This window comes from Cynara cardunculus, assembly GCF_001531365.2.
Source record: "Cynara cardunculus var. scolymus isolate 2C chromosome LG 3, CcrdV1, whole genome shotgun sequence".
Classification (NCBI taxonomy): Eukaryota; Viridiplantae; Streptophyta; class Magnoliopsida; order Asterales; family Asteraceae; genus Cynara; species Cynara cardunculus.
The window spans coordinates 2803750-2831443 of NC_037530.1; the positions used below are offsets into that span (position 1 = coordinate 2803750).

The 27694-nt window shown below is 36.0% G+C and overlaps 3 protein-coding genes across 6 annotated transcripts; all 3 read left to right on the plus strand.

Moving 5' to 3' along the window:
- Nucleotides 1–4207: 4207 nt before the first annotated feature.
- On the plus strand, nucleotides 4208–10463 carry LOC112508851 (synaptotagmin-2-like). Its single transcript, XM_025113655.1, has 13 exons — nucleotides 4208–4303; nucleotides 4425–4687; nucleotides 4836–4934; nucleotides 5188–5238; nucleotides 5899–6022; nucleotides 6230–6348; nucleotides 6498–6599; nucleotides 7414–7488; nucleotides 7572–7648; nucleotides 8031–8277; nucleotides 9292–9642; nucleotides 9891–10022; nucleotides 10103–10463. Exons 2-13 carry the CDS (start codon nucleotides 4577–4579, stop codon nucleotides 10232–10234), a joined length of 1620 nt encoding a protein of 539 aa, XP_024969423.1. The 5' UTR covers nucleotides 4208–4303; nucleotides 4425–4576; the 3' UTR covers nucleotides 10235–10463.
- Nucleotides 10464–13642: 3179 nt separating this feature from the next.
- LOC112510435 lies at nucleotides 13643–22010 on the plus strand. Of its 4 annotated transcripts, none has more exons than XM_025115846.1 (3): nucleotides 13643–13937; nucleotides 14425–14529; nucleotides 18320–22010. In XM_025115846.1, exon 3 carries the CDS (start codon nucleotides 18440–18442, stop codon nucleotides 21200–21202), a length of 2763 nt encoding a protein of 920 aa, XP_024971614.1. In that variant the 5' UTR covers nucleotides 13643–13937; nucleotides 14425–14529; nucleotides 18320–18439; the 3' UTR covers nucleotides 21203–22010. The 4 variants fall into 4 exon arrangements, with proteins under 4 accessions (XP_024971614.1, XP_024971617.1, XP_024971616.1 ...); XM_025115849.1 differs by having other exon boundaries at nucleotides 14447–14529; XM_025115848.1 differs by having other exon boundaries at nucleotides 13643–13834.
- Nucleotides 22011–24819: 2809 nt separating this feature from the next.
- LOC112509525 (E3 ubiquitin-protein ligase CIP8) lies at nucleotides 24820–26089 on the plus strand. The gene has a single exon (XM_025114522.1). It carries the CDS (start codon nucleotides 24827–24829, stop codon nucleotides 25937–25939), a length of 1113 nt encoding a protein of 370 aa, XP_024970290.1. The 5' UTR covers nucleotides 24820–24826; the 3' UTR covers nucleotides 25940–26089.
- The last annotated feature ends 1605 nt before the right edge of the window (nucleotides 26090–27694 follow it).

Genomic DNA, 27694 nt, shown 5'->3' on the forward strand with positions numbered 1-27694 from the left:
CTCCAATATAAATGTGTTTAGTTTTGTGGTTATTTATATAAATCAAAACTCAAAATCAAGCAATTGTCAAAAAAATTGAAGTATGCTTTTTTTGTGTTTTAGTTATTGAAAAATATAATATTTGATTAGAGTAAACAAAATATTTTTTATAATAAATAAAAGAAATGTTTAATAAAACTAAGTTTATCCAACACAAATTTATAAAAAGGTTAATAAATATTAAGTCTTATTTTATCAAAACATTAAAAATAATTAAAAACAACTAAAACTCGATTAAAGGAGATGAAACCGTTGATCATTTCATAAAACATATATGCTTGACCTTTCTCGATACAGAAGAGCACACATGCCATAGGTAACGGCTCTTATGCCTTCATGGACTCGCTACCCATCAAACTCCGGCTCAAATGCAAAAAGCAACGAATTGAGCTAACGGGTATTAGGTACCGGTTACAATGTTTATGATTTTTTTCGAGGGGCCGGTAATGGCTATGATTGGTTGTGGTAGGATTGTTAAGGATTCAGTCATATTATGATCGAAAAAAAAAATCAAAATGTGAAGATATTTAAAGATAAAAATGTTAATGATACAAGAATAAATCTTGATTGCAATTTTTTTTTAACCTGGATATCCAACCCGCTATGCGAGTCGACTAATCCTAGGACGACCACCTGCTTTGCAGATAGCCTGGAGTCATCGCATTTGAATCTCCGTGGCCACAAGAGGATTTTTATTCCTCCTTGGATTTGAACCTGGAACCTCCTAGTATTTTTTACCTTTGTAGTCAAGTTTAAATCAATCAGGCACCAGCGCACCACACCCTTGTGATTGATTGCAAGTTGAGATGATGTAATGGATAAAATTAAATATAAATTGTTTTTTTTTTTTTAATTACTACTCTTTTTAATCTAAACTGAACTCAGATAAATATGACCACAAAGTGAAACAAATAATTCCAAAAAAAAATATTTCTTCAATTTAACATTTATATTATTATATTTTTTTTCATTTTTCTTACTTTCTCAACTTTTTAATAATTCTTAGGGTCTGTTTGGTTTGTATAATTGTTTTAGAGGGATTTGGATTTTATGGAGAAATTTATATTGAAATGGATTTGAAATCATTTGTGTTTGGTTTGTAGGATTTGGAATGGAATTGGATTTCATTATTTATAAAAGAACTATAAAAATAATTAAATTATATTTTTATTAATCGATTATTACAAGACAAATGTTTTTAATATTTTTTTAAAACCTTATTTCATACAATCCTACGAAATCTTGAGCACGTCCTAAGGATTTTAAAAATCCCATGTTTGTAGGATTTCAAATCTGGACAATCCAACAAACCAAAGATGAAATTGTAATGGATTTGAAATTCAAATCCTCTCAAATCCATTCCATTGCCACAAACCAAATAGACCTTAGAGTAAATCATGATTTTCATCCTTCTGATTTATTTATAATTTTGATTTCCTTCCCTATAGTTTAGAAATTACGATTTTTGTCCCTGTGAGATTTGCAATTTATGATATTATCGTTCATCGACTAATTTTTACCTTTTAAATGTAAGGGGTAAAAACAGTAAAGAATTGTAAACCACGAGGATGCAAACAACTAAAGACGAAAACATCAATGAATTACACACCATACGAATGAAAACCGAGATCTGTAAACTACAAGGCAAAAATCATAATTTTCGACATACCAAAGAAACGAAAAAAATAGTTTACTCTTTATATATGTGTGTGTGTAGGGAAAGGTTCAAACGAGAACACTTTCACTTTACGAGAACGCGAGAACACCCTTTTACTATTGACAATCACATGTGATACTATTATTCAATCACATATGATACACAAGTGATACTAAATAAGAGACGCGGGCGATTTCGATGCAATTTTGGTTGCGGGTCAAGTCTCCCTTACACTACTAATCCTCATCACAAGTATTATCACATGTGATAAGATTGTTGTTGATATGATACCATAATCCATCAAAACCATCACATGTGATGCTAAATCATAGACGCAGACAACCTTTGGTGCGGCCTAAGTCGTAGAACACGTCGTCCGTACATCACAGGGTCCCCTCACACGTATTATCGCACGTGATAAAGGTGTTCTCGCATTCTCATAAAATAAAAATGTTATCGTTTGAATATATATATATATATATATTATATAGTGAGAAGAAGCAAATCCCATCAACCAAAACCATGAAATCATTGAATATAACAAAAACTAAATAAAATAAGACATGAGCACATGGTGTTGGGAGGCACCATTATTGTAAAAGTTGCTTTCTATTAACCTCCTCTTTTTTAGCCACAAATGGAACCACTCTTTAGTCTCTTTCCTTGACCCTCAAAGGGCCCACCCTAAAATGGCTGAATATTCAAATATAAGGACAAAAAATAGTATATTTTATTTTCAAATTAAATTATTAAATAAATAATCAATTCCCAAAGTAGAATGATGACAAAAACAAAATAATTAGTATTTTAACTCGGGGTGTTTATGGGTTTGATTGATCAGATTGAAAATATTTGAACAATTTAATCTAATGCTTGCAGTTTAAAATCTTAATCCAACCCAACCCAACCCAAAACTAAGTGCAACTCAAACCGTATGGGTTGATCGGGTTAATACTTTGGCACATTAAAATATTTTTCTAAGTTTGAATATGTTATTTCTCTACTCATAACTAGTGTTCCAACCGCGTGTTGCGCGGTAGCGATAATACCATCTTCAAAAGGAATGTTTGTTTAAGTTCGTTCATTTAGCATCTTAACAAACGAACATGAACAAACACATTTTTTTAACGGACGAACAAAAAATACAAATTTTTTTGTTCATTTTGGTCATTTAATTAACTAACACGAACAAACACATTTTCTTAATGAATAAACAAAATTACAAAGAATTTCCATAAGTTTATGTTTGTTTAGCATCTTAATCAACGAACAATAACAAACACATTTTTTTAACAAACGAACAAGAATACAAAAAAAAATCGTCTTTTACCATTCTTTTGTTCGTCTAAGTTAAACAAACGAATACGAAGAAAATTCCATTCGTATTCGTTGATTACGTTTACAACCATAGATAGGGCTGTAAACGAACCGAACGAACACGAACAAAGGCTTGTTTCATGTTCGTTCGTTTAACTTAACCGAACAAACAAATGAACACGAACGGTAAACGAACGAAAATATTTGTGTTTGTTCGTTTACAAATCAGGTGTGTTCGTTTATGTTCGTTCCTTAACATGCTAAACGAACGAACATAAATGAACGAGCTAAACGAACATAAATGAACATGCCTAAATGAACATAAATAAACGAACATCACTACATGTCATTATATTAACTATTACACACCAATTATCTGGAGGCTAGGGTTTTGGGGGAATAGTGAAAATGTAAAATTTTCAAATAAGACAAAACGACGATAACATTTAAATCTAAATAAATCCAAAAAATTAAAACTTAAATAAATATTATTTGAATTCAAACTAAACAAATAAAAGACTATATATTAAATTATATATATAAACGAACATAAATGAACGAATGAGACTCTTGCTCATGTTTGCTCGTTAATTAAACGAATAAAAAAATGGTTCATGTTCATTCATTTATTAAATAAACGAACTCCTGCCGAAGGGTTCACGAACAATTCGCTGAACATTCAGTTCGTTTACAATCCCTAGTCATAGATCTGAGGCTCCTAGGGGCTGTTTGGTAATTGCTGAATGGTTTGGTGCAGAATAATTAAGTGGTCATAATGTTTAAGATGCTCTGATGATATAGTGCAAAATCAAATATAATTGTTTGGTAATTTTGTACAATGAAATTAAGGCTCTTAATGGTGAAGGGAGATTCATGATACAAAATCATTTAGAGGATTTTGGAATCATAAAGGGACAAACTTTTTTTTTTATCAAACAAGATTCATCTCTTAATAATTCATATGTTGTTTTTTAATGAAACTATTAAGAAGTAAATAAATAACCCTTAATTTTTTGACATAATATTTAATATTATATAAGAAATATAATAATCATGTTTAAATTGGATAACAAGAAACATCCCCTTCTCATTGAAGAAGACAAAAAGCTTAGTAACGCTTTAATGGTGTCCAAAAATCCAAATTGGTGGGAATCAAAACCAGATATTTATGGCGACCCTCTCTCTCTCTCTCTCACACACACACACACACTCTCTCTCTCTGCCTTTTCATACAAAATGGGAGCACAGAAATCTCTGCCGACACACAATAACACCCACCAAATCCGTTTGGTAATAGATCCAAAACCATCTATCCATTCATTCTTTCCTGCTTTTTTATAAACTATTTAATAATTGAATTGAATTTCTGACGCTCCACACGATTTTGGGTTTGTTTGTTCTTCCCTCTCAGATTCGTCTTCACTGAGCAATCGTAACTCATTTGTACAAGTTTCAGAATGTTTCATGAGTAGATCAGTTGTATTTCTCGACGATTGCGATCAGATTATGGAATTCTGAAACGTATCCTGTTCGTGATTTTGGGGGGCAGAACCACGAGTGAAGATGGGTGTAGTGAGCACCATTTTGGGGGCATTTGGTTTTGGAATTGGGGTTTCACTTGGGCTTGTGATTGGCTACTACTTCTTCATTTACTTCCAATCATCTCATGTCGAGGTTTGTAAATCATTTTTTTCTGTTCTACAAACTCCATAAATCTGCTAATCATTCTGTTCATGGAGAAATTGTTGACTCTGAGTTGAAAATGGTGAATTATATGCAATTAAATACTCATTTTATGTTTCTGTTTACTTTGATATCAAAGAATCCGAAAATACGCCCTTTGGTTGAACGAGATTCGAAGTCTCTGCAACAGATGCTTCCTGAGATACCCATGTGGGTGAAAAATCCTGATCATGATCGGGTATGTTCTTGCTTTTAGGTCAACTTTTGATTATGAAATTTGAATCTAGTACTCTTTCAATTCAAAGTTAATCTAAAATATTTCGGTTTTTAGCTTCAAATACGTAAATCTCAATACCCTTTTCATGGATTGATCTATTTATCAAAGTGTTTTATCCAATTTAAAATTGAAAAGAAGCTTATTTGACTTTGGAAAGTCAAATGTAAATCCTTTTGGGTTTAGTTATTTACATCCAAACTTATGGTTTGTGCAGGTTGACTGGCTTAACAAGTTTGTTGAATTAATGTGGCCATATCTAGACAAGGTAATGTGGTTTGAATACAATTCTTATGATGATAAGGGTGCGGTTTGGTACTCGGTCCGGACTGTATGAGACTAGTGGAGCGAGAGTTTAGATTGGGAAGGTTTTTGTTTGGAAGGGTATGTTGGAAAAAACTTGGTAAAAGCTCTCCGTAGAAGCTTACTGAAAGTACAGTGTCTGTATAATTAAGCCACTACCAAACAATCATGTATATTTGATTGAATAAGTTGTGAGTTCCATTAAGCTGCTAACAAACAGACCCTGAGATACGCGGGTGAATTGTGGAAGGTTGTAGGGTTTTAATTTGACATGGTAGATTAGTATTTTACCAATCATGTCCCATCTTTCTCATTTTTGTTCCACTTATTTTGATGTTCCATTCATGTCCTGTCCCAATTTAAAGTTGTGCCAAACATGGGACAATAAATTATTATATTGTTATGTCTCATCTTATCCGGATGAGTACCAAACGCACCCATTATTTTTGAAGTATGTATCATTTATATAAGACAAATATTTGCGAGCGTTGCTCATCTTTGGTAAGGTTTGAACCCTTGATCCCCGAGAGGTAGGGTTCTACCGGTAACCCTGGTACCTCTGGGCCAATGACCCTTTGGTTCAAGATTTGATCCTCAAGTAGTGATGGTTTGAAACATTTTGTAGGCGATTTGCAAGACTGTGAAGACGATAGCGGAACCTATTATAAAAGAGCAGATTCCAAAGTACAAGATTGACGCGGTCGAATTTGATTCACTTACTTTAGGCGACCTCCCGCCTACATTTCAAGGTTGTGGACCGTCAGTAGTAGTCTTGATTCGCTATCTTGCATTAAGAACACACGCACAACGGTTAATGTACACAATTTATGTCGGAATGGTTTCAAAAGTGCATGTCTTAAAACACAATTTAAACGTCTGCTAATCAAAATTTGGACGGTGGTAACTGATTGTTTACCTCTGTAACATTTTTATGGTCGTGTTTTGCTTGTTTTCAGGAATGAAAGTATATACCACGGACGAAAAGGAATTAATAATGGAACCTTCGTTCAAATGGGCTGGGAATCCTAACATACATGTAGCTGTTAAGGCGTTCGGGTTGAGACCCACCGTTCAGGTTTGTATGTCTGTTTACTACACCCTAAATCTTAAACCCTAAACCAAACGAACCCAATATATCAGGTGGGGTCCGGAGGCAGAACTGTCTTCAACCCCCATAGAATAGAAAATATGTTTTCGTGAAGACATCTTGGTTTTTCTTTTCAGGTGGTTGATTTGCAAGTATTTGCTTCGCCTCGTATCACCTTAAAGCCATTGGTTCCGAGCTTCCCTTGCTTCTGTCAAATTTATGTATCCCTCATGGAGAAGGTAAAAATCTTGTGTGTTAGTGTAAAAAATAGTGTTATTCATTCGATTTAAATTATCACAAAATTTTACAACTGAAATGGTGTAAATTTTGGTGTTAACCATCGGAGATGCTTTTACTAAAGCATCTCCGACAACTATTCTAAAATGGAGAAAATCGAGATTTTCAGGGATTTTTGATCAAGTTTTTTGCTTCAACAGATTATTCAAAATCTTTCTCCAAAATGGAGAGCTCCCAAAAAATGATTAATATGAGTGAGAAATATTTTTTTATTATATTCCCATCAAGTACCATGCTGATGTGGTGAGTGAAGTGGTATCCAACTCAGTATTATTTGTTGAAGAATTAATCGGATACCACATCACTCGCCACATTAACATGGTAACTGGTTAATGCTTCAACCGAGTACTTAAATGTTTAAAACTTTACATCTTAAGTACCAAAATGGAAGTTTTGAAAATACGTTACCTAAAATAGGAATCATGTTAAAGTACGTTACTTTTTAAGAAGGGTATCAAAAGTCAAAAGCTCTAAAATAATATTAATAAAATATTGTTAATTATATTCAATACATTTAATAAAATATTATTTCTCCTTGTATACATTTTACTTAAATGTTTCTTTTTTGTGGGAAAAATTAAATGCTATTTCTTGTTTTAAAGATTCCTATAAATTTCGAGATTTTCAACCGTCTTTCTTTTCTCTATTTTAACATATATTATAGCATAGCTGTCGGACCAAAAATATATCTTTAATCTCTATTTTAGCATAGCTGTTAGATATGCTCTCGTTATCTAACTTCCTTCAAATTTTCAGCCTCATGTTGATTTTGGAGTAAAACTACTCGGGGCCGATGTTATGTCGATCCCTGGTTTGTACAGATTCGTTCAGGTATATTTTCTTCGATCCAAAATTAATTCGAGAATCAGCCGAAAGGTCAAAACTTATACGATCTTACACACGTTTTCCTTCAGGAAATGATCAAAGATCAGGTCGCCACTAGGTTTTTGTGGCCGAAAACACTCGAGGTACCCGTGCTCGATCCTGCAAAGTAAGTACCGGTTAATCTTTACATATGTGTTCGATACAGGACATGACAGTAAAAAACTTCTTGTCCCACATTTGGCATAATATTAGATTGGAACAGGACAAAAATGCATTTTTTTTCTGCCCCGTCAAAATAGGTGGAACGAAAATCAAGGGAAATGGACAATATTAGTAAATTACTAAACTGCCATGTACAATTAAAACCTTGAAACATCCCATAATTCTTTCGTCTGCTTGACTTTTTCCCGGCCAAGTCCTGCATACCAAACGGGTCCTTACGGTCGTAGAAAACAATATAACCGGCCATTTTGATGACGATCTATTGAAAATCATGGTTTCGAGATCTTTTTGTGGATTCGAAACCTGAAAAAGCTTGAAATTTGCAGAGCGATGAAGAGGCCAGTTGGAATGCTGAATGTGAAGGTTTTGAGGGCAATGAAACTTAAAAAGAAGGATTTTATGGGGGCTTCTGATCCTTATGTGAAATTGAAACTTACAGAGGAGAAGCTTCCATCGAAGAAAACTTCGGTCAAACACAAGAACTTGAATCCCGAATGGAACGAGGAGTTCAATATGGTCGTCAAAGACCCCGAATTGCAAGCTCTTGAGATCGTCGTCTATGATTGGGAACAGGTATATTTTTGTATTAGGATATGTGGAACTCCTTCTACTTCTCCGAATACACACACACAAATATATATAGACGAAGAATCGTGCGAGGATGGAAGTTACAGTGAGAAGCGTAAGAAGGGATATGGACTCATGATCACTTTTAGTCTCATCCCCACCCATGAATTGCGCTTATCACGGGAATTGACCGGTGTATCTTGGTGCACCACATTAGTTTTGATCTTTAATTAGGATTAATCCAAAGGTGGGGATCCCTTCTTACCCTTCTCACAATCACTTCCATTCTCATCAGAACCCAACCCGACCCTATATATATATATATATATATATATTGAGAACCCATAAAATTGTGATAATCTTGAGAACTGATGCATTGTGCTATTTTATATGTTTCTTTTTCATTTACGGTTTGGATTTAGTGCATTGATTAACATATATTTGTTTCATAACATGTTCGTTTTACAATGAGGACATTTTTTTTATGTGTATGTGAAACAAAATACAGCTAAAAAATTTCGCATTGTGAATGGAATACGTATGAAACAAACACATTGTGAAACAAATATGTTAATCAACATATTAACTTCTAGTCTTAGATGGAAAAATTAATGTGAAACAATACCTTAACGGAAATAGGTCTCACGGTTATCACAATATATTGGGTTCTCAAATTGATTAAGCCCCTATATATGTGTGCGTTTGATGATTCGTGTCTGGTCGACATGAAACCTGTTGAGGCAAAAGAGTGTGTCGAGTCCCTAGTTGTAGCAGATCCTGATTCTCATACCATATTAGGATATGTGGAACTTATTTGAAGTCCCGTATTTAGCCGATGTTTTGCCTAGCGGAAAAGCTACATCTAGTACCGGACCAATGATTTGGTTTGGAAAACGAGCGCGTAACTGATAGAGCTTATTGAATCGTTACTTGAATTAGTTTATTTTAAAGCTATGGTCTTGATCTCTTTTATGAAACTATACATTTTTAAGTTTTGTGGTGAAACACGTTTGATTCTAGGTGGGGAAGCATGATAAGATGGGAATGAATGTTATACCACTGAAAGAGGTAACACCAGAGGAACCAAAAGTTATGACCCTTGAGCTTCTAAAGAACATGGATCCCAACGACGCGCAAAACGAGAAGTCCCGAGGCCAGATCATGATCGAATTGGTCTACAAACCTTTCGCCGATGACAAACTTCCTGCTGAAGCCGAAGACGGGAATATGATAGAAAAGGCACCCGAAGGAACCCCGGAAGGCGGAGGTTTGCTTGTCGTTATCATCCATCAAGCCGAAGATCTTGAAGGGAAACACCACACGAATCCATCCGTTCGTTTGCTTTTCCGAGGAGAAGAGAAGAGAACGAAGGTAATTTTCCAATTATACCCTTTACTATAAGATGGAGAAAATTTATCTCTATTATTAAGGGTAAAATTGTCATTAACTAAACACATTCCTAAAACTGTATTGTCATTTTTATCGTGGACATTTAATTTGGAACGTAGAGAGTAAGAACTAAAGCAAAATTCGTTGTACTTTAATTTTTTCGAAATGTCGAACACCAATCGAAGTGCGATTTGTTGATCGAAATTTCATATTATTTACATTGCATGCAGCCGGTGAAGAAAAACCGCGATCCAAGATGGGACGAAGAGTTTGCATTTACGTTGGAAGAGCCACCGACGAACGACAGGATGCACTTTGAAGTCGTGAGTACGTCTTCAAGGATGGGTCTGATTCATCCCAAGGTACAAACGAACGTATCAAAAAATACGATCTGTTTTATCTGTAACGGTAAAACTGTCTGACTTACGGGTTTTTGTGGTAGGAATCGTTGGGTTATGTGGACATACACCTCGGGGATGTCGTGAGCAATAAGAGAATTAATGAGAAGTACAATTTAATCGACTCGAAAAATGGTAAGCTTCTAGTGGAGATGCAGTGGAGAACCTCGAGTTAGAGGGTGGTCGAAGAAGAAGGGGATTTGAACAGATGTTCTTCGAGATTTTTATTATTTCAAAAGACAGATCAGATACCATCAAATTAAACTGTTTAATGTCACACGACACATCGTTTTTTGGTTTCGGCCTTTTTTTATTGTGTGAAGTTATGTAAAATAAACGAAAACGTTTTCCCCTCGCCTTCATAAGTTAGTAACGACTTGCGAAAGCTTCAATGCTCGTTCTAAATAGGTGTCACGCCTTCGGGTTTTTTATGAAACCTTTTAACATCGATTACTTCTAGCAATGTGTTGTCATGGTAAACTTTCGACATAATGCGTAGTTGTAAGGTGCTAACGGGTTGCAGTTGGCTCATCTGACAAATAAACTAATACATCCTCATTTTTTGTGGAGGTTTGAACTAGGGGTGCTCATGGGTTGAGTTGATCGGGTTGAAGACATTTGAACAACCCAACCTAATGCTTGCGGTTTGAAATTTTTTAACTCAACCCAAACCAAAGTGCAACCAACCCAAGCCAAGCTGTACGGGTTGGTCAGGTAGTCGGGTTGGTCAGGTTGATATTTTGGTACATTAAAATAATCTTCTAACTTTGAATATGTTATTTTTCTACTCATAATTTTTTTTCATCATCAACCATTTGATACAATTTATCCATACTTCTTACGTATATCATATTCAATTAATTTTCTAAATTTACATATATATGTTCACAGTTACTGAACATATATAAGAATGAGTTATATAGAGATGCGAATAGATGAAAATATGCGTATGTGAAGAGCATACATGATAGTGTAATTGTCTAATGTATATATTAATATAAATTCAACAATCTTATTAAAACCAAGAAATAAAAGAGCATCAGGTTCATTGGGTTGGTGTTCAAATAATAGTAACTCAATATCTACGGTTTGACAATTTTATAACTCGAATAGACATCGGGTTGCTTCGGGTTGAGTTATTTCGCGTTGGGTTGAGTCGGGGTGGTCGGGTTTTTTAGCACCCCTGGTTTGAACCCCTGACTTCCTAAGAGACCAGAGACTACAATACAGCTCGGTCAAAGACCCTTTGGTAACTATTTGGTTGTTGAAGAATACAGATTCTAGAGGTTAATGAATCACCGGAAATAAAATGTACATACTCCATATTTTTCTGAGACTGTTTTTTTTTCTTAAATTATGTACATTGTAAAAAGGTTATGTTAGACCCGATTCAAACCCATAAATCTATATTATATCATAAAACATTTGACAAAAACTCTTAAAAATCATTTTTTATGTATGAATTATTGTTTATTGATGTATATTACTTAAAATTCAAGATTACAAGTAAATTGTATATAAGTGCAACTTATTAAAGCTTAATGTTTGAATTCGTAAAACTAATTGTAGATAATCATAATCAATAGAGGATAATCATCTCATTTTAAATATAAAAAAATGTAAAATATAATTAGGATAGTCATTGAATTCTAACAAAATACTTAATTATTATCTTTATAAAAAATTATATTATTAAACCAACAAAAATGAATTAAAGAATTTACAAAAAAAAAAAAAAATTTTAAATAGTTAGTTTTGTACGGTTTGGGTTGGGTTGTGTTAAGATTTTTCCAAACCACAAGCATTGAGTTGAGTTGTTCAAATGTCTTCAACCCGATCAACCCAACCCATGAGCATCCCTAGTGGTGGCGGCCGACACTGATGTAAAAGGTAGTTCTGGGAGAGATGTGGTGGATGTTGTGGTAGTGAGAGCAGTGTTGGTATGCAATGGTAGCGGTAGCGGTGATGTTAATAAGCGGTGATGGTCGTGGAGGTGGTGGAGGACGTTGTTACAGTGGAGGCGGCCGATAATGGCCGACGATGGCTATTGTTGGAACCAGAAAACAAATATCATATTATAGTTATATATTAAAACGAGAGTAAAATCAGTAATAATCTAGTTTCTTGTGTTCATCTTGTTCCACCTATTTTGTTGGAAGCCTGTAACAAGAAAAAACTTTTTTGTTCCATGTTGTCCCTCTTATCTCAGTCCTTATCTCTGTCTCATGATACGTTAAACATGAAACAACGAGTTTTTATTATGTCTCATATCACACCAAACATGGGACAATGAGTTTTATCGGGCAGATGCAGTAAAATTGCAAGTTATAGAGACAAAAGATTGTAGATATAAGGAAAGGAAAGGTGTAATTTTCATTGACTACCTTTTGTTCCCTTTTGCAAATGCACAGCTTTTTACCAAACCAAACTTTAGGTTGCATCTTTCTATGCATGTCTCTTTCCATGTGTGGTTTTTTTTATAATTAAAATGGAATATTTAAATATTTAATATTAGATTTTGTAAGAAAATATATATATAATTTTACTTTTCATCCTTGTGGTTTTAGAAATTATAAATTTCAATCCTGTAGTTTGTAATTTATTGTAATTTTCGTCCCTGAACTAATTTCAACTTTTAAGTACATGGGACAAAAACAGTAAGAAGTTAAGAACTGTAAACTACAAAGACTGAAAGACAAATGAATTGTGAATTATGAGAACGAAAATAAGAATAAGTTACCAAAGGGTCTTTTGCTTAGCGGTATTGTAGTCTCTGGCCTCATAGGAGATCATGGGTTCAAACCTCATTAAAGATGAAGAGAGTGTGTGAGTTTATTTGTTGTATTTGTCGTATATAAATATTGTATTGTAAAAAAATAACAATGAGTTATGAATAAAAAAACAAATATATGTTTTATAAGTATTGTATATTTCATAAGGAAAGTGTAAAAAATCCAATATGTGTTTTATAAGTATTGAGTAAGGTTATTAAATAACGTTGTGCTCATGTACAATCATATTTAAACGACTTAGAAACATACATGTAAAAAAGGATAAACGCCACCTTTTGACTCGCCCCCACTACACCAGCCCCCATAGTTATCATGAGAAGGCAAACCAACTCATGCATCCATTGGCATATGAGAGGTGCTGGTGTCCAACCTCGAACATAGGACCTCACTGATGAATTACACCAACACCCTACTATTAGAACATATCAGTAGAGATAGAAAATATACAGATAAGGTGATAATTTAACAGATAAACACGTATGACGAAATGGGTTGGTCTCAAGCCTCTTGACATCCCAAATCAAGTCGGGTTGGTCATGATCATCTAATAACACATTTCAAACCAATAAAACGGATCTAATGATATTAGTTTGGATCGAACCATGCATACCCCTAAATAGAACCTATCGGTGAAAAGAGACATAATTTGGGTTTTATTTGCAATAAAATAAAAGATTAAGGGTGTAAAATTAAAAAATTCAGAAGTTCAGGGATCGTTTTGTAATTTACCTGAACAAGAAAAAGGAAAGAGAACTGCTGTGGAACGAAAGCAACATTTGCTCCGTCTCTCTCTCTCCTCTCTCTCTGGTCCGGAAAAAGGCAACACACCACCGCACCAGCAGACACAGAAAGTTAGGGTTTCGTGAAGAGAGAGAATTTGACGAACAGATGGTGTAGGGTATTTTCATTATTCAAATTCAAGCTTTTTATAGACAAATAAAGCTAGAGAGAGGGGAAGTTTTAGACCGAGAAACATCGTCTAAGGTAATTGTAGTGAGATACCCAAAGTTTTGAAGCTTTAGTGTTTTCTTTCTAGCTCTCGGTTCTGTAAAGTTCATAGCTTCTACTCGTCTGAATTCCGAAACAGGTAATCGATTGAATTCTGTGTAGTTATTTATCGATTACTATAAGTGTTTTTCTTCTTCTAAACATTGGGTTTTACGGGTGATTTTTTAAAATATTCCAGGATTGATGAAATTTTGATTAATTACTGGAACCCTGATAGGATTACGGTCGTTTCGATAAAATCTACGCAAATTTATGTATGTATTCTGGTGCTAATCTATTTTCACACGCTAACCGGAGATTGAATCTTCTGATTAGGGTTTGGTATCTTGTTAAAGAAATTGCATTGTGGGATTGAGATGTTTTCCTAACGTTACTTTTGCAACTTAATCGAGTGTATTTACTTTCTGCCTTTGTTGAGACAAAAACCTCAGAATATTGACTGTTTTTGGTTGACTTTAGGTGGTATGTAATTAATGGGTTTGTTTGGAGCTTTCACTTTGTTATTTTTTTCTCCCAAATTTAGGTTTTATGGTGCACTTTCTGGGAATCTTCTGATATTGTTTCAGTTCTTTTCTGTTTTCTAATCAGGGAGGTGATCTAACAATGATATGGTGGATTTAGTTGCAATTCAATCTGACATGATCATCAAGGAATTCAATAATATATATCTGGTAATTTTTTGTCTTGTTAATGAATTTTGGTCTATTTCAGGAGCATGTTCAGTGGTTTTTCACTTTTCTTATATAACTTGCAACTGGTGTCATACATGGTATAATGCTTTGATGGTCTAGACAACATATCTCTTGTTTCTAATTTTAGTACAGTTTTTTTTATGTTTTTTCCTAACGGGTATGCTTTTCTAAACCAGCCATTATTATTATTGGTTGTCTTTACTCTTTATGGAAAGCTTTTAGTTTTTGCGTGCTTCCTTCAGATTCAGACAAATAAAAGATAAAATTTGTAGTCTCCAATTGTTGAGTTTGAGGATCATTATTGCATGGTAAAGTTTTGAGGGAGCAATGTAAATCTGGTGTAATCTCGTACGAAGTTTAAATTATTTTGCAATACTCTGGTGGAGGCTTCTTCTTACTCCAATAGTAAAAGGAACTGGCGAGTCTTCCCCCTAGCAGTAGCTCTCCCTTAACAACTAAAAAGCCTTACTTTTGCTAGTTGACTTTGCGACCCATTGCCTTAATATGTTGGTTAAATCCCTCGTGATTTAGCTGCCATCATTAAGTTTGGAACCCTGAACAGGCTGCCATTGATAAGCCGGAGGAAAGTGAACTTTGACCCTGGTTCCTGTGTGGTCTAACGTCTTGGTGCGTATGGTGGTACAGGGAAAGCACCTTTCAAGTCAGCTGAAAAGGAATGAAAAAAAAGGTTTTGTCGTTTCCTCCCGCTTTCGATGACCTGACTGAAGTCATTCCTAGCCACCATACTTTAGAAAGAGTTTGTCTTTACTTACCAGCTTCTCTAAGACATCAATCACTAAACTGAACAAGGTAGCAAAAATCATAGAAGAAGAAAAGTTACATTTTGGGTTTTTGATGTATAGTTTAGTGCCGTGGTAATTTTCTATTATGATAAATAATTCAGCTGAAATATGCTGGGAAGTAATGACTTTGGCGTGTTATTGCTGAACCATCGTATGTACGTTAATATAAATGCATGATCTAAGGCGTCAGTCACAGCTCTCTTAAGGTTTTAGTTTTAGAGAGGCGCCAAGTTGACCGGACTATGTGCTTTTGACCAATTGATGTTGCACTTCTAAACAACATATGCAACATCTTTTTGGGTTTTAATTATATATGATCTGTAGCAGTTGCTTAGATTTTACTTATGAGCTCTGTTTATGATGTTTTGATGTTTAAACTGCTTGTTCTTTCCACCTTGGCATATGAGCTTGACATACTTTACTTAATGCTGTCCCTCTACCCCTCTCCCATTTCATATCCTAGTAGTTTCAAGCTTTTGTGCCTGTTTTTCTTCCTTCCTTTTCTCTACACTTGGTCTCCATGAAGACTTACTATTGAAATGCATATGCGCATCATCAGTTGTCCAAGATTTATTTTCAGTAATTTGTAACATTTGATTTAGATCTGAGTGCAACACACGAATGGATGATCATTAAAAGTGAATTAGGTCTGTACATTGGACCAGTGTTGCACCCCACTGAACTTGAGTAAATTATTTTCGACTTCTTGCATCCGTCCCCTTCTTTCCTAGCCGAGTTTGTTATAGTTTCTCTTATGGAATCTGGCACTTGTATTTTGATTTGGTTTTAGGAAGTAATTGGAAATTATATGTGCAATTGCATATAGAAACTTCGGAAATGAACACCCCAATATTCAGTAAATAAGGCAAGTTGCATGTATAATCTCTCTCTCTCTCTCCCTCAAGTCTTTTTGTTAGCTGATCAGGTAGGTTACGGTTGTGTTGATGACATAACTCACTCATTCATAAGAAATAATCCATATGAGCTCTATAGAAAAGATTGCTTTATACACGTGTGATTTAAGGCTCTGATGAAAGAGCAGGAAATTTTGGATATGGTAGCTTATAAAATATGGGAAAGTAAAAGATATAGGTGCTCGGGTCAGGTTAATAAGTTAATTAATGGGTGAAGATGAGTAACAGGTCAAAAGGGGATGTTCAAAAAGTCTCCTCTCTTGAAATAGGTCAAAATAGGTTTCGGATGAGATGGGTTGGTTTGACCCGCTCATTCATAGACCCCTTCTTTTGATTCATTTTCTTCAGTTCTTTTTCCATCTATTTTATTACAAAAAACGATTTTGGCACAAACAAATATATAGCATAAAAACAAATAAAACTGGACTGTATTAAACAGATATACGAGGGGAGAACATATGGGGAATGATAGTTTCTTAGACACAGTAGATTGTGAAAAGGAAAAGGAAGGAACGGAATGAATTTATAAAAATAAAAAATATTTATAAAATTACACATATACCCATCAATTATATTCCACTATAAAATAAATAAGGGTATATTTCTAAAAATGATATATTTCCTTCCCTTTCTCTCCCACTCAAGAACATGAATTTTTTTTTCCTTTGCTTCACTCCCAATAACACAAACAAAAAAAATACTTTGTTTTCTTTTCTTTTCTTTTCCTTCCTTCCAAAATTCAAGAACACAACGTTAGAGTTTCATCCATAGTTATTCAATGGCTTTTGTGCAACTACGAATTTAGACTTGACATATAGGAAGCATTTTTGGAAGTTTGTTGTGTATGTGTACGGGTGGATTATATTAACATTGGAAATGATGAGCATTTGCATCTATTTATGAGCTTATATGATTATTTTTATTCTCAAGTACAGTTATTGTGGATAGTTAAATGCTAATAAGATTTCATGGCATGATTAATCAACAACCAGTAACTTTTCATTCTTGCTTGTGATAGTTTGTTTTCAATGAATTTTGTTGTGGTTTTGTTAAGCACTTTCTGAGAGTGGTTGTGACGTATGCTAATATAACTATGGGTAGGCATGCCAGAGCCACAATGCTCATCTAGATTTGTGGGCTTGTAATTTGTCCTAGTACTTGGTGTTCATGATATCATTTGTTAAAAAGCATAATCATTAGCTATTTCATTCTCAATGTTTGGATATCTATCTAATTGATGGAAGATTCTAATCTTCCATACATGTCATTTTTGGCATAACCATGGTAATATGTTGTTCCATTTGGACCGTGAGGTTAGAGGCGGACCTAGAATTTTTTTCAAGTGGTGGCACCCTTTGACTATAAGAAACAAATATATGGATATTTTTCACAAAATCATTATTGTTCTGTTGGTTAGTTCATTGCTTTTCGTATGTGAGGTCTTGTGTTCAAGTCTTTTATTGCAATTCTTTAAAAAACATATTAAATCTGAAATTGAAGCTAAAAAGTAAGAAAATGACACTAACAGAATTTGAACACGGGTCTGTGGCGGGAGAAAAGCCATGTAAACCAGATCTACCAAGAGAAACTTGTGTCATCGTTGTAGTTTCAAAATATATATGGTGGCACACAACAAATTGATATGGTAGCACCTTTCACGATCCTATAATTTTTTACACTACGACAGAGGAACGAAATGGTGGCCCGTGCCACCATATTCAGACCCGCCCCTGCTCGAGGTCATAAATGACGTTATGGAACAGTCCCTCAACTAACACGGTTAAAGCTGCAAATGTAGGAATATCCAGGGAAGTATTGATAGAATTAAATTGTTTACACCCTCCTTGAAAATGAACCCGCATAATAAATTTCTTTTACATTCGTAACATTTTTCTCGTATTTGGGTGTAATCAATGGTACACACATTAGTTTTACTGCAGCCTCCTTGATCAGAAAATACCAATTTTCTGTTCCAACTTATTTTCACTTCCTACCCTGTCGTATTCTTTTTGGCCATCATGCTCATTTCTACATTTGTAATATGATTGGCAGGGTATAGAGTAAATCTTTTTACGGCTGTGCTTATAATTACCGGACAACGAAAGGAAGCCTAGTAGCATGCTGCTTGTTTTCTGTTCAGTCTTGGAATTCCCATCTGGCAAGTGAAGCACTATGACACTGGAGGACTTCTTTACGTTAAGTGAGTTGAAAGATGGGCTCACAGCTCCTGATAGAGTTAAGGAGCTCATCACTGTTATGGAAAGGGAGAACGATTCAGTTGTCAAGAATTTTGGTGAAGCAACCAGACAGCGGTCTACCGTCGCAACCACTGTTGCCGCCACCGAGAATAAGAACTGCCTTGATCGTTTTATCCATTTAAATGGGCTCTACTTCATTGATAGGTGGCTCAAGGATGCGCAGAAGCTTGGGAATGATACAGGCAACAGCTTTTTGGAAGAATCGGTCATTGCATTGTTGAGAGCGCTTGAGAGGCTGCAGATCGATAACCAGAGGTCATCGTCTTCTGGAATAGGGAGAACCGTACAGAAACTTGTTGCTCATCGTAGTTCGGTGGTTCGTGACCAAGCTAAAGCACTGTGTGATAGGTGGATGCTTATTCCCGACAATGATGTAGCTCCACAAGATGTCAAAAGCCCAGATGATGCTATTTCTCCGTCATACGGAAATGATAATGATGAGAAGAATGTTGAAAGGCTCAGAGATGAAACGATGCCATTGGTATCTGTGAGTACTGTTCAAAAGGTAATAGTAAACAATGAGACCACAATGCCAGATAAAATTATGGGTCAGGAGCCTCGGGATCATGTTGACCCGTCTTGTAAATCAACGCATGATGATAGAAATCTTTTGGTTAAAGTTGAAAATGAGGGTAACTGTCGGGATAAAGCGGATTTGGTGGAAATGTCTACTTTATCTAGTCCTTCAGAACGAATAGCTTCAAGTGCTGATGTTGACAATGCTTTCGGGTCTTCTATAAAGACTGATCTGAGAGGTGAAGAAGATGAAGATATGGTGGATGACGTGGAGTCTTCAGACCATTTCCGAATGACAATGTCATTGAAGACAAGGAACCAAGCTGGAGTATCTGCCGCCAATGCTTTGCAGGACTCTAGAGAAGCTGAGAGCCTCAAAACGTCTTCAAATTTAGAAAGTGAAAGGGAAGCCGATGATGCAAAGGAACAAGGTGGTGTTGAGAACGCTGGAAATTCAGGAAATGGTTCACATTTCTTCACGATATCAATGAATGCTCGAGGTAATGGTGTGAAGAGCAATATGTTAGATATGGAACTAGACTATGGGATGATAGATCCGCTAGAGGTTGCTAGACAAGTTTCTATCGAGGTGCAGAGAGAAGTTGATTCCAGGGAACGAAGTTGCAGTACTTCTGAGAAAATGTCGGGAGGTGGAAGTGAGAGGCCAAACACTCCGGATTCTACAAATCGTAAAGAAAGTCCGCCTGTTGAGGGCTCTGATAAGGAGGTTATATCTGGATCTGAAAAAATGTCGAGCGGTGGAAGTGAGAGACCGAGTGTAGCAGAGCCTGTGAAAGATGCAGAAACCCTTGTTTCTGAACAAGAAAGTTGTAAAGCTGACATCACAGCCTCTCAAATTTCCGAGATAGCTCAAGAATCAGAAACCAACACTGGAAGAGGCATTTCGGGTTTTGATCTAAACCAAGAGGTCTGTTCTGAAGAAGTCGACGACCCAATAAATCCAGTCTCATCTGCAGTCTCGGTTGTTTCCGCTTCCCGGGCAGCTGCAGCCGCTAGCTTGCCTTCTGCTCCATTGCAATTTGAGGGTACCCTAGGATGGAAAGGATCTGCTTCAACCAGTGCATTTCGACGGATCCCTGATTCATCCAGGGCCCACAACAACTCGAAACAACGTTTAGATTGTCTTGATATTGATCTGAACGTGGCTGAAGGTAGTGACAATAAAATAGAAGACTTCTTATCTAGAAACAAAATGCCGGTCATATCTGGTCTTCCTTCCGGGGAGGAATCTTCTGTGGAGGCAAGCCCTCGGAGACCGGAAAGGCTGCTGTTGGATCTCAACAGTATCGGGGATGAAGGTGCTGATGCTGTTGGTTTGGATTGGAGGCGGGATGGACGAGTAGCCTCCATCAACCAAAATGGGTGGCAAAGTCCGTCTCGTTCCTCTTCATCATCATCAAAGCAGCCTTCTTTAAGAAACATCGATTTGAATTTGAACGATCAGCCGGTTTTTCCATATGGTGCTTCCTTGGATCATCGTTGTCTTGGCAAGTCATCTAACCACTCTGGTGCTTCTAGAAGCACGTTCAAGCACGATGAATCTGTTATTTCCATTTTTGGTACCAAACTTGACGTGAAGACGAACGATTCTCTTCCTCAACCTAGCGGCAGGATTTTGGAGCCGCCAGTAGATTTCAGTTTGGGGCGACCAGGGGCTGGTTTGGGCCTAGAATCTTCCATAAATTACGGTAATCCACCTTTTTACGGGCATAATGGTTTCGCACCAGGGGCGGCTATGTTTTTCTATGGATCTCCTGGTGTGCCAATTCCTTATATGGTTGATTCAAGAGGAACCCCTGTTGTACCTCAAATTATGGGTTCTTCTCAACCACCGTCGCCTTTCATCATGAACATGGCTGTAGCCGGTTCATCCTCTGGTTCAAGCGGGGCTGGACCCTCGCTGCATAACTTCGATTTGAACACCGGCTTAATGATTGATGGAGGAAATAGGGAGACCATTGGGGGATTAAGACAGCTATTCCATCACAATGGTGGATCTATGGATGAACAATACTCGAGGGCAAATAGGTCATTTCAAGCTTCCTCTAGTTCTCTTGTTGGAGGGAAACGCCGTGAACCTGATGCCGCCAGATGGGAGCTTTTTCCGGCTAACAAGCACCCACAGCCACCATGGAGGTAGAGGTTTGTTCCTATAACTATTTGATCTCGATCTGGATCCGGTCTTTGGGTCATTCTTATTCTTATGAGATTAATTGGCAAAAAAAGAAAAAGAAAAATGGAAATAGGTTTTTACCCTTTTGCTCACAGACATTTATTTGTTACTTTTTTCGGTACTTGATAGAAGGGTGTTTCTGCAACACACAACTTTGTTTACATGTAGTTGTAGTTTCTTCTCCATATATATCAAAGAAAACTAGAGAAGCTTTTCTATTTCTTTTAACAGATTGCATAAAAGTTCCTGTTTTGTTATTTAGGCTTGTCTGAACCGTTCGTTTCTGGTATTTACATGTATGTGTCGTCTTTCTGGGATATATTCTTTGAAACAGTCGTTCTGCCCGACTGTCTGCTTCATACGCACACACCTGGACTCAGTTTTAAAACCGTTCGTTTCTGGTATTTACATATACGTGTCTTCTTTCTGGGATGTATTCTTTGAAACAGTCGTTCTGCCCGACTGTCTGCTTCATACACACACACACACACACACCCCTGGACTCAGTTTTAAAACCGTTCGTTTCTGGTATTTACATATATGTGTCTTCTTTTTGGGATATATTCTTTGAAACAGTCGTTCTTCCCGACTGTCTGCTTCATACACACACACATACACACACCTGGACTCACAGTTTTAAAATCGTTCGTTTCTGGTATTTACATATATGTGTCTTCTTTTTTGGGATATATTCTTTGAAACAGTCGTTCTACCAACTGTCTGCTTCTCACACACAAACACACACACACACACCCCTGGACTCACAGTTTTAAAACCGTTTGTTTCTGGCTATTTACTTATATATATGTATGTGCGTGTGTCTACTTTTTGAACAGTCACTCTATCCATTGCCTCCTTTATATGCACCCGGACTCATGGTTTTAAAAAGCTTCAGATATAGGAGTTATTGAGTCCATCGTAAGACAACCTTTGTTCTCCTCCCCAACTGATGTGAGATCTCACAATCCACCCCCCGTCAGGGATCCTTTGTCCTCGCTGCAGTTCTCGACTTTGATACCATTTATAACATATCTTGCCAACCGTACATGATATTATCCGCTTTATCCGCACCTGAACTCATAGTTTTAAAATACATTTGATAGCATCCCTTATTAAGGCAAGTATTGTTCCTTCCCCAACCGATTTGAGATCTCACATGTTGGGTTGGAAATAAAGCCTGCATGGATCATATCCTGGGACCCGATCTTCTTCATGTTACCAATGAAGGGTGTTCATTGGTTGAAATATAATGGATTTATGTGAGGAATTGAGCGTCTCTAACAACTATATGCTATTTTAGAAATTTTGGAAATTTAGTAAAACGGTATCTCTAAATTTGGAAGAAGAGAGAGAATGTAGCATTTTCTTTTTGAAGTATATATAATATTTACATACGACAAATAGAACAAATAAACTCACATACCCTCCTTACATTTGGTGAGGATTGAACCCTTGACCTCTTAGGAGGTCAATGACTCGCATATCGCTAGGCCAAAGGTTCTTTGGTAAAAATGTAGCATTCTTGTTGGAAATGCTTTTAGATATTCAATTTTGGCGATTGATCTAATTCAATGAATTTTGGACAAATGATCCTATCTAATCCAATAAATGATGGTTGGTTTATATTCATCGGATATTATCATTAAGTTATGTGTGGTAAACTAGTTGATTGGCTGGTGACTGATGTTGTTTTTGGGTTATTTTTGTCAAACAATGCCTTGGTTATTTATTTTGACTCGTTTAATGTTCCCATCCAATTTTGAAACAATTAATCCACAACTTTGATCGATTATCTATGGGAAAAGTTCAGAAAAAATCAATGAACTCTCTTATTTTGGATGATTAAATCTATGACCGTGATAGTTCCGCTACCTTAGAACCGTTATAGTTTTGGCTGTCATTCACTGGGGATTCGGTTGTTGGCTCTCCTGTTATCAGGTCACCAACTTCCTTGACCTTCCGATACTGCGTCAGCCTCCATACATGGTCGCTGGCTCTTCTGTTAGAACATTTTCAACAAATTCTCTGAAATAAAGAAAATTGAGTTTTGGTTTTCTATATTGTTTTCTAAAATTCTCTAAAACTTTTTAAATAACAGAAAAAAATGTTATTTCAATATTTACAACCAATGAAATTTATTTATTAGTTTTACTAGAAGGATACTCACACAATGCACTGAGATGCATTTTAATTTTAATTTTAATATTTTGTTTTGTTTTTTTATTCCCGTTAATATAAATACGGTTTTGTATGGTTTTAAGAAAGCAATAATGTCTTTTTTTGAATAAAATATAAATTTGAAAATATCATAGAATTTTAAAAAAATATCGATATTAGTATCAAATTAACATTCTCGCTTTTTGTATAATTTTTTTATTCAATTTTTATTTATTATAATTTAATTTATTTTTGTTTTAATAATATAATTCTTTATAAAAATAATAATTTAGTATTCTGTTAGAAATCAATAATTATCTTAATTACATTTAAAGTTTTTATATTTATAATGATATGTTCATATTGTATTTGATTATGTTTATCTACAGTTAGGGTTGTAAACGAACTGAATGAACACGAACATAGGCTTGTTCATGTTCATTCGTTTAGCATAACCGAACAAACGAACAAACACGAACGGTAGACGAACGAAAATAATTGCGTTCGTATTCGTTCGTTTAGAAATTAGACGTGTTCGTGTTCGTTTATTACCATGCTAAACGAACGTAAATGAACATAAACAAACGGGTTAAACGAACAGGTCTAAACAAACATAAAGAAACAAACACCAATACTTGTTATTCAATTAAATATTACACACCAATTATTCATGGTTTAAATATACACAAAACAATGACCATTTATCAATCATCATTAATGTACTAATACTTAAAAGGTCCAATACTTAAAAGTTTTTTAAAATTTGAATTCAAACTAAATAAATAAAAATTATATATTAAAATTATCATATAAACGAACAAATATAAAAGAACGTAAATGAACGAATGTTCACGAACATAAATGGATGAATGAGACTCTTGTTCAATTTAAAGTGTCTAAATTTCGGAGTAAATGGGCTTCTAAATGCGGTATTTCATTAGTCACCCGAACAAAAAAATTGTTCATGTTCGTTGATTTATTAAATAAACGAATATAAACGAACTTTCCGCCTAACGGTTCACGAACGATTCGCGGAATGTTTGATTCGTTTACAGCCCTATCTACAGTTAGTTACACGAATTCAAAAATGGAGTTTTAATAAGTTGTACTTATATACAATCTATTTGTAATATGCATTAATCAACAGTTCTTCATATATAAAAAATTATTTTTAAAAGTTTTTATTAAATTATTGAAATTCTTTAAAATAATTAATTTATAATTATAACTCTTAATTCTCTATTTTAAATAATCCTAAAAGGATAAATGATCCTGTCTAATAAGGTGAATAGAATTGACGGTCGGATCACATCCGTTGAGTCGCGATCTAACAAGCCATCCGACGGCTCGCATTTCTCTGGATCCCCTCACCATACAAAACCAATGCCCCCACCAATTTCTTTTACTCATCTCACCACACTTCTCACGGGCTTAATGGCCGAACACCCACCGCCACCGTCGTCTCCGCCGCCGGCGGTGTCTAATAATCCCGATCCCATACAATACTGGTGCTATCAGTGTGACAAACGTGTCCCTGTAGAAACCCGACCCGACCACCCCGATATCATCTGTTTCGAGTGTAAGAACGGATTTGTCGAGTCGATTTCAGTCGCAGCTCACACACGACAAGTTAGCGATGAAGACACTCCCGCTTTTGGCAACGAGTTCCTTCAGGTACTTAGGTTAATCGCTCAGGCGGCGCGTGAGGACGATGAGCCTCCGCCTCCTCCTTCCGACCACCCCGCCGGTGACAACGATTATCTTCGTATCGAGCTTGATGGATGGGATAACGGTAACGTTAATCTCAACGAAGACGAAGACGAAGACGAAGACCAAGAGGATCCATATCAAGGAGATCAAGATAGGGCTCGATTTGTCGTCGATGATGATGATGATATTGATGATGATGAGCATGACGAAGAAGAAGAGATCCAGAATCGAAACTTAGAAGAAGATGAAGAGGATTTCGTTAGAAGAGAAAGGCGTGACGTCCTCCGTCTTCGCCTCCGCGACTTCGCGAGCCGAGCTGCTAGCCGTCGTAACCGGATTCTGGATTGGGCAGAGATCCTAATGGGACTCGAAGATCAGTCGATCGAATTCAGGTTACAAGTTCCAGGAGATGATGATGGTTACGTCGGCAATCCTGGAGACTATGTTGACGCAGCGGGATACGAAGCCTTATTGCAAAACCTAGCCGAGAATGATACCAGCGGGAGGAGAGGGGCGCCACCTGCGGCCAAATTGGCGGTTGAAGGGTTACAAACAGTTGAACTGAATTCCACTAATATGGAAATCTGTGCTATATGTAAAGACAGAGTGTTCAATAATGAGGAAAAGATTGCGAAAAAATTGCAGTGTGGACATATGTATCATGGGGACTGTATAGTGCCATGGTTGGGTTCAAGGAATACTTGTCCTGTTTGTAGGTATGAGTTGCCTACAGATGATCCTGAATATGAAGAAGATAGAAAGAAGAGGTCAATAACCGTGGCTGCTTCTGCAACTGATCATGGTTGTTCTTCGAGTTCCGGTGGTGGTGGTGATTAAGAAGTGGTATGTATGCTATTTCTCATTGATGTTGTACTTCATAACTTGGGTGTTGATTTTTCGTTGATCTTATAAACTGATGATGTCAATTTCTTGTGTTCTTTATGTTGTAAATACATATTTACTCAATTTGATGATCGAATTTGTCTTTTTTTTTTACCTTTGCTGTATGTTTAGTTACTTAATGCACAAGATCACATGGATTTTTTTTGTTGTTGTACTCTTTCATGGGTGTGATAGTGAATCTTGAATGAGTTGGATGTTCATTGGTTATGACTTATGAACACTATTAAAAGGTATACATTTGCTAACATGGAGTAATATAGCAATATAACAGAGCTTTCTGGTTGCTGATTCTTCTGATTTATGTATTGGGGTCCATATTAGTAAGAATTGGTTCGAGTAAATTGTATAGCTAAGTGTGGTTTATGAGCTAGCGATAGCGAAGATGTGATGGTGTAGCCAGTCTCAAGGGGAAGTCTTTCCATTTGTAGATGTTAACATGGTGAGCGTAATGAAGATAGCTTTTGGATTTTTCTGCTGTACATGACCTCACTTGACCTCACAGGTAGTGTTTTCTTCCTTTTTTGCATGCATATTGGGTATAGGGAACCCATTTAGGGAATGTTTGACAACCATAAGGTAGCCTATTTTTTGAGATTATTAAAGAACGTGTTTGGTCCTAAGCTTCGGCCTTTGGGGGTTTTATCTTTGGGGGGGGGGGGGGTTCCCTCTTTTTGTTCCTTCCAATAATGTCCTTCACATTTTCCATCTAATTTTCAACATTAATTTTCGGTCATTTTACATTGTGAGCTAGTCTATAAAATAGTTTTTTTTTTACAAAACAACACTAGCATGTCAGTCAACAACTAGCCTATTAGTCAACAACTAGCTTTCCAACTAACTGTAAGCATGATTTTATCTGGGGTCTTCGCGGAAACAGCATCTCTAACTAAAGGTTAGAGGCAAGGTTTGCCTACATTCTATCCCCGGACCCTACGTACCTTTGTGTAGGATATATTGGGTTCATTTGGTTTGGTTTGTATAAGCATGAGTATGTAGTATGATATGATGCTCGTGAATCGTGATTGATGCACATAGTCACGGTGTACAGCTTTCTGGTCATGATGTATTATGACATAGTAATGTATATGTGTACACTAGTTTTGTGGTTGCTGGTTTTGCTTAGTGGCATTGCTGAAGCAACACGCTAGTTGACCCGACAAGGTATTTACATTTTGAACCTTTCTTAGTTTGATTTTTGGGATATTGTTTATGCTGTTGGTGTTTTGTAATTTTTTGGTACTAAAATGCTGATATTGATTCATGGGATGTCAATATGATCCATAGACTGTAATTTGTGTTTATCTTTCGGAATATTGTTATTTAAGTTGTATTTAACCAAAAAAGAGAAGTTGAGGGATACCTTTTCTACTTCAATTTCTATTTGGTGACATATTAAGAGTTACGATATAGATGCTGTGTGCATTTACACTTAATGTTTGTGTACCACTTTCTTTTGTGAGGAACTTGGATCATTTTTTTTCTGTAGGATGTTGACATAGGAAGACATTGCATCCATTTTATACTTGGTGGGAGAGTAGTAATTGTTGTATGCTAGGATTGTCCTTGATAATAAATTGTACATGAAAGTAAGTCCATGAGTCGAAATCCTCCTTTCATTGTGTCGATTCTAGGCTTATTTATCTCTATTTGTTCTAAAATGGTTTAGGATCAATAGGTGGCACTCATGCG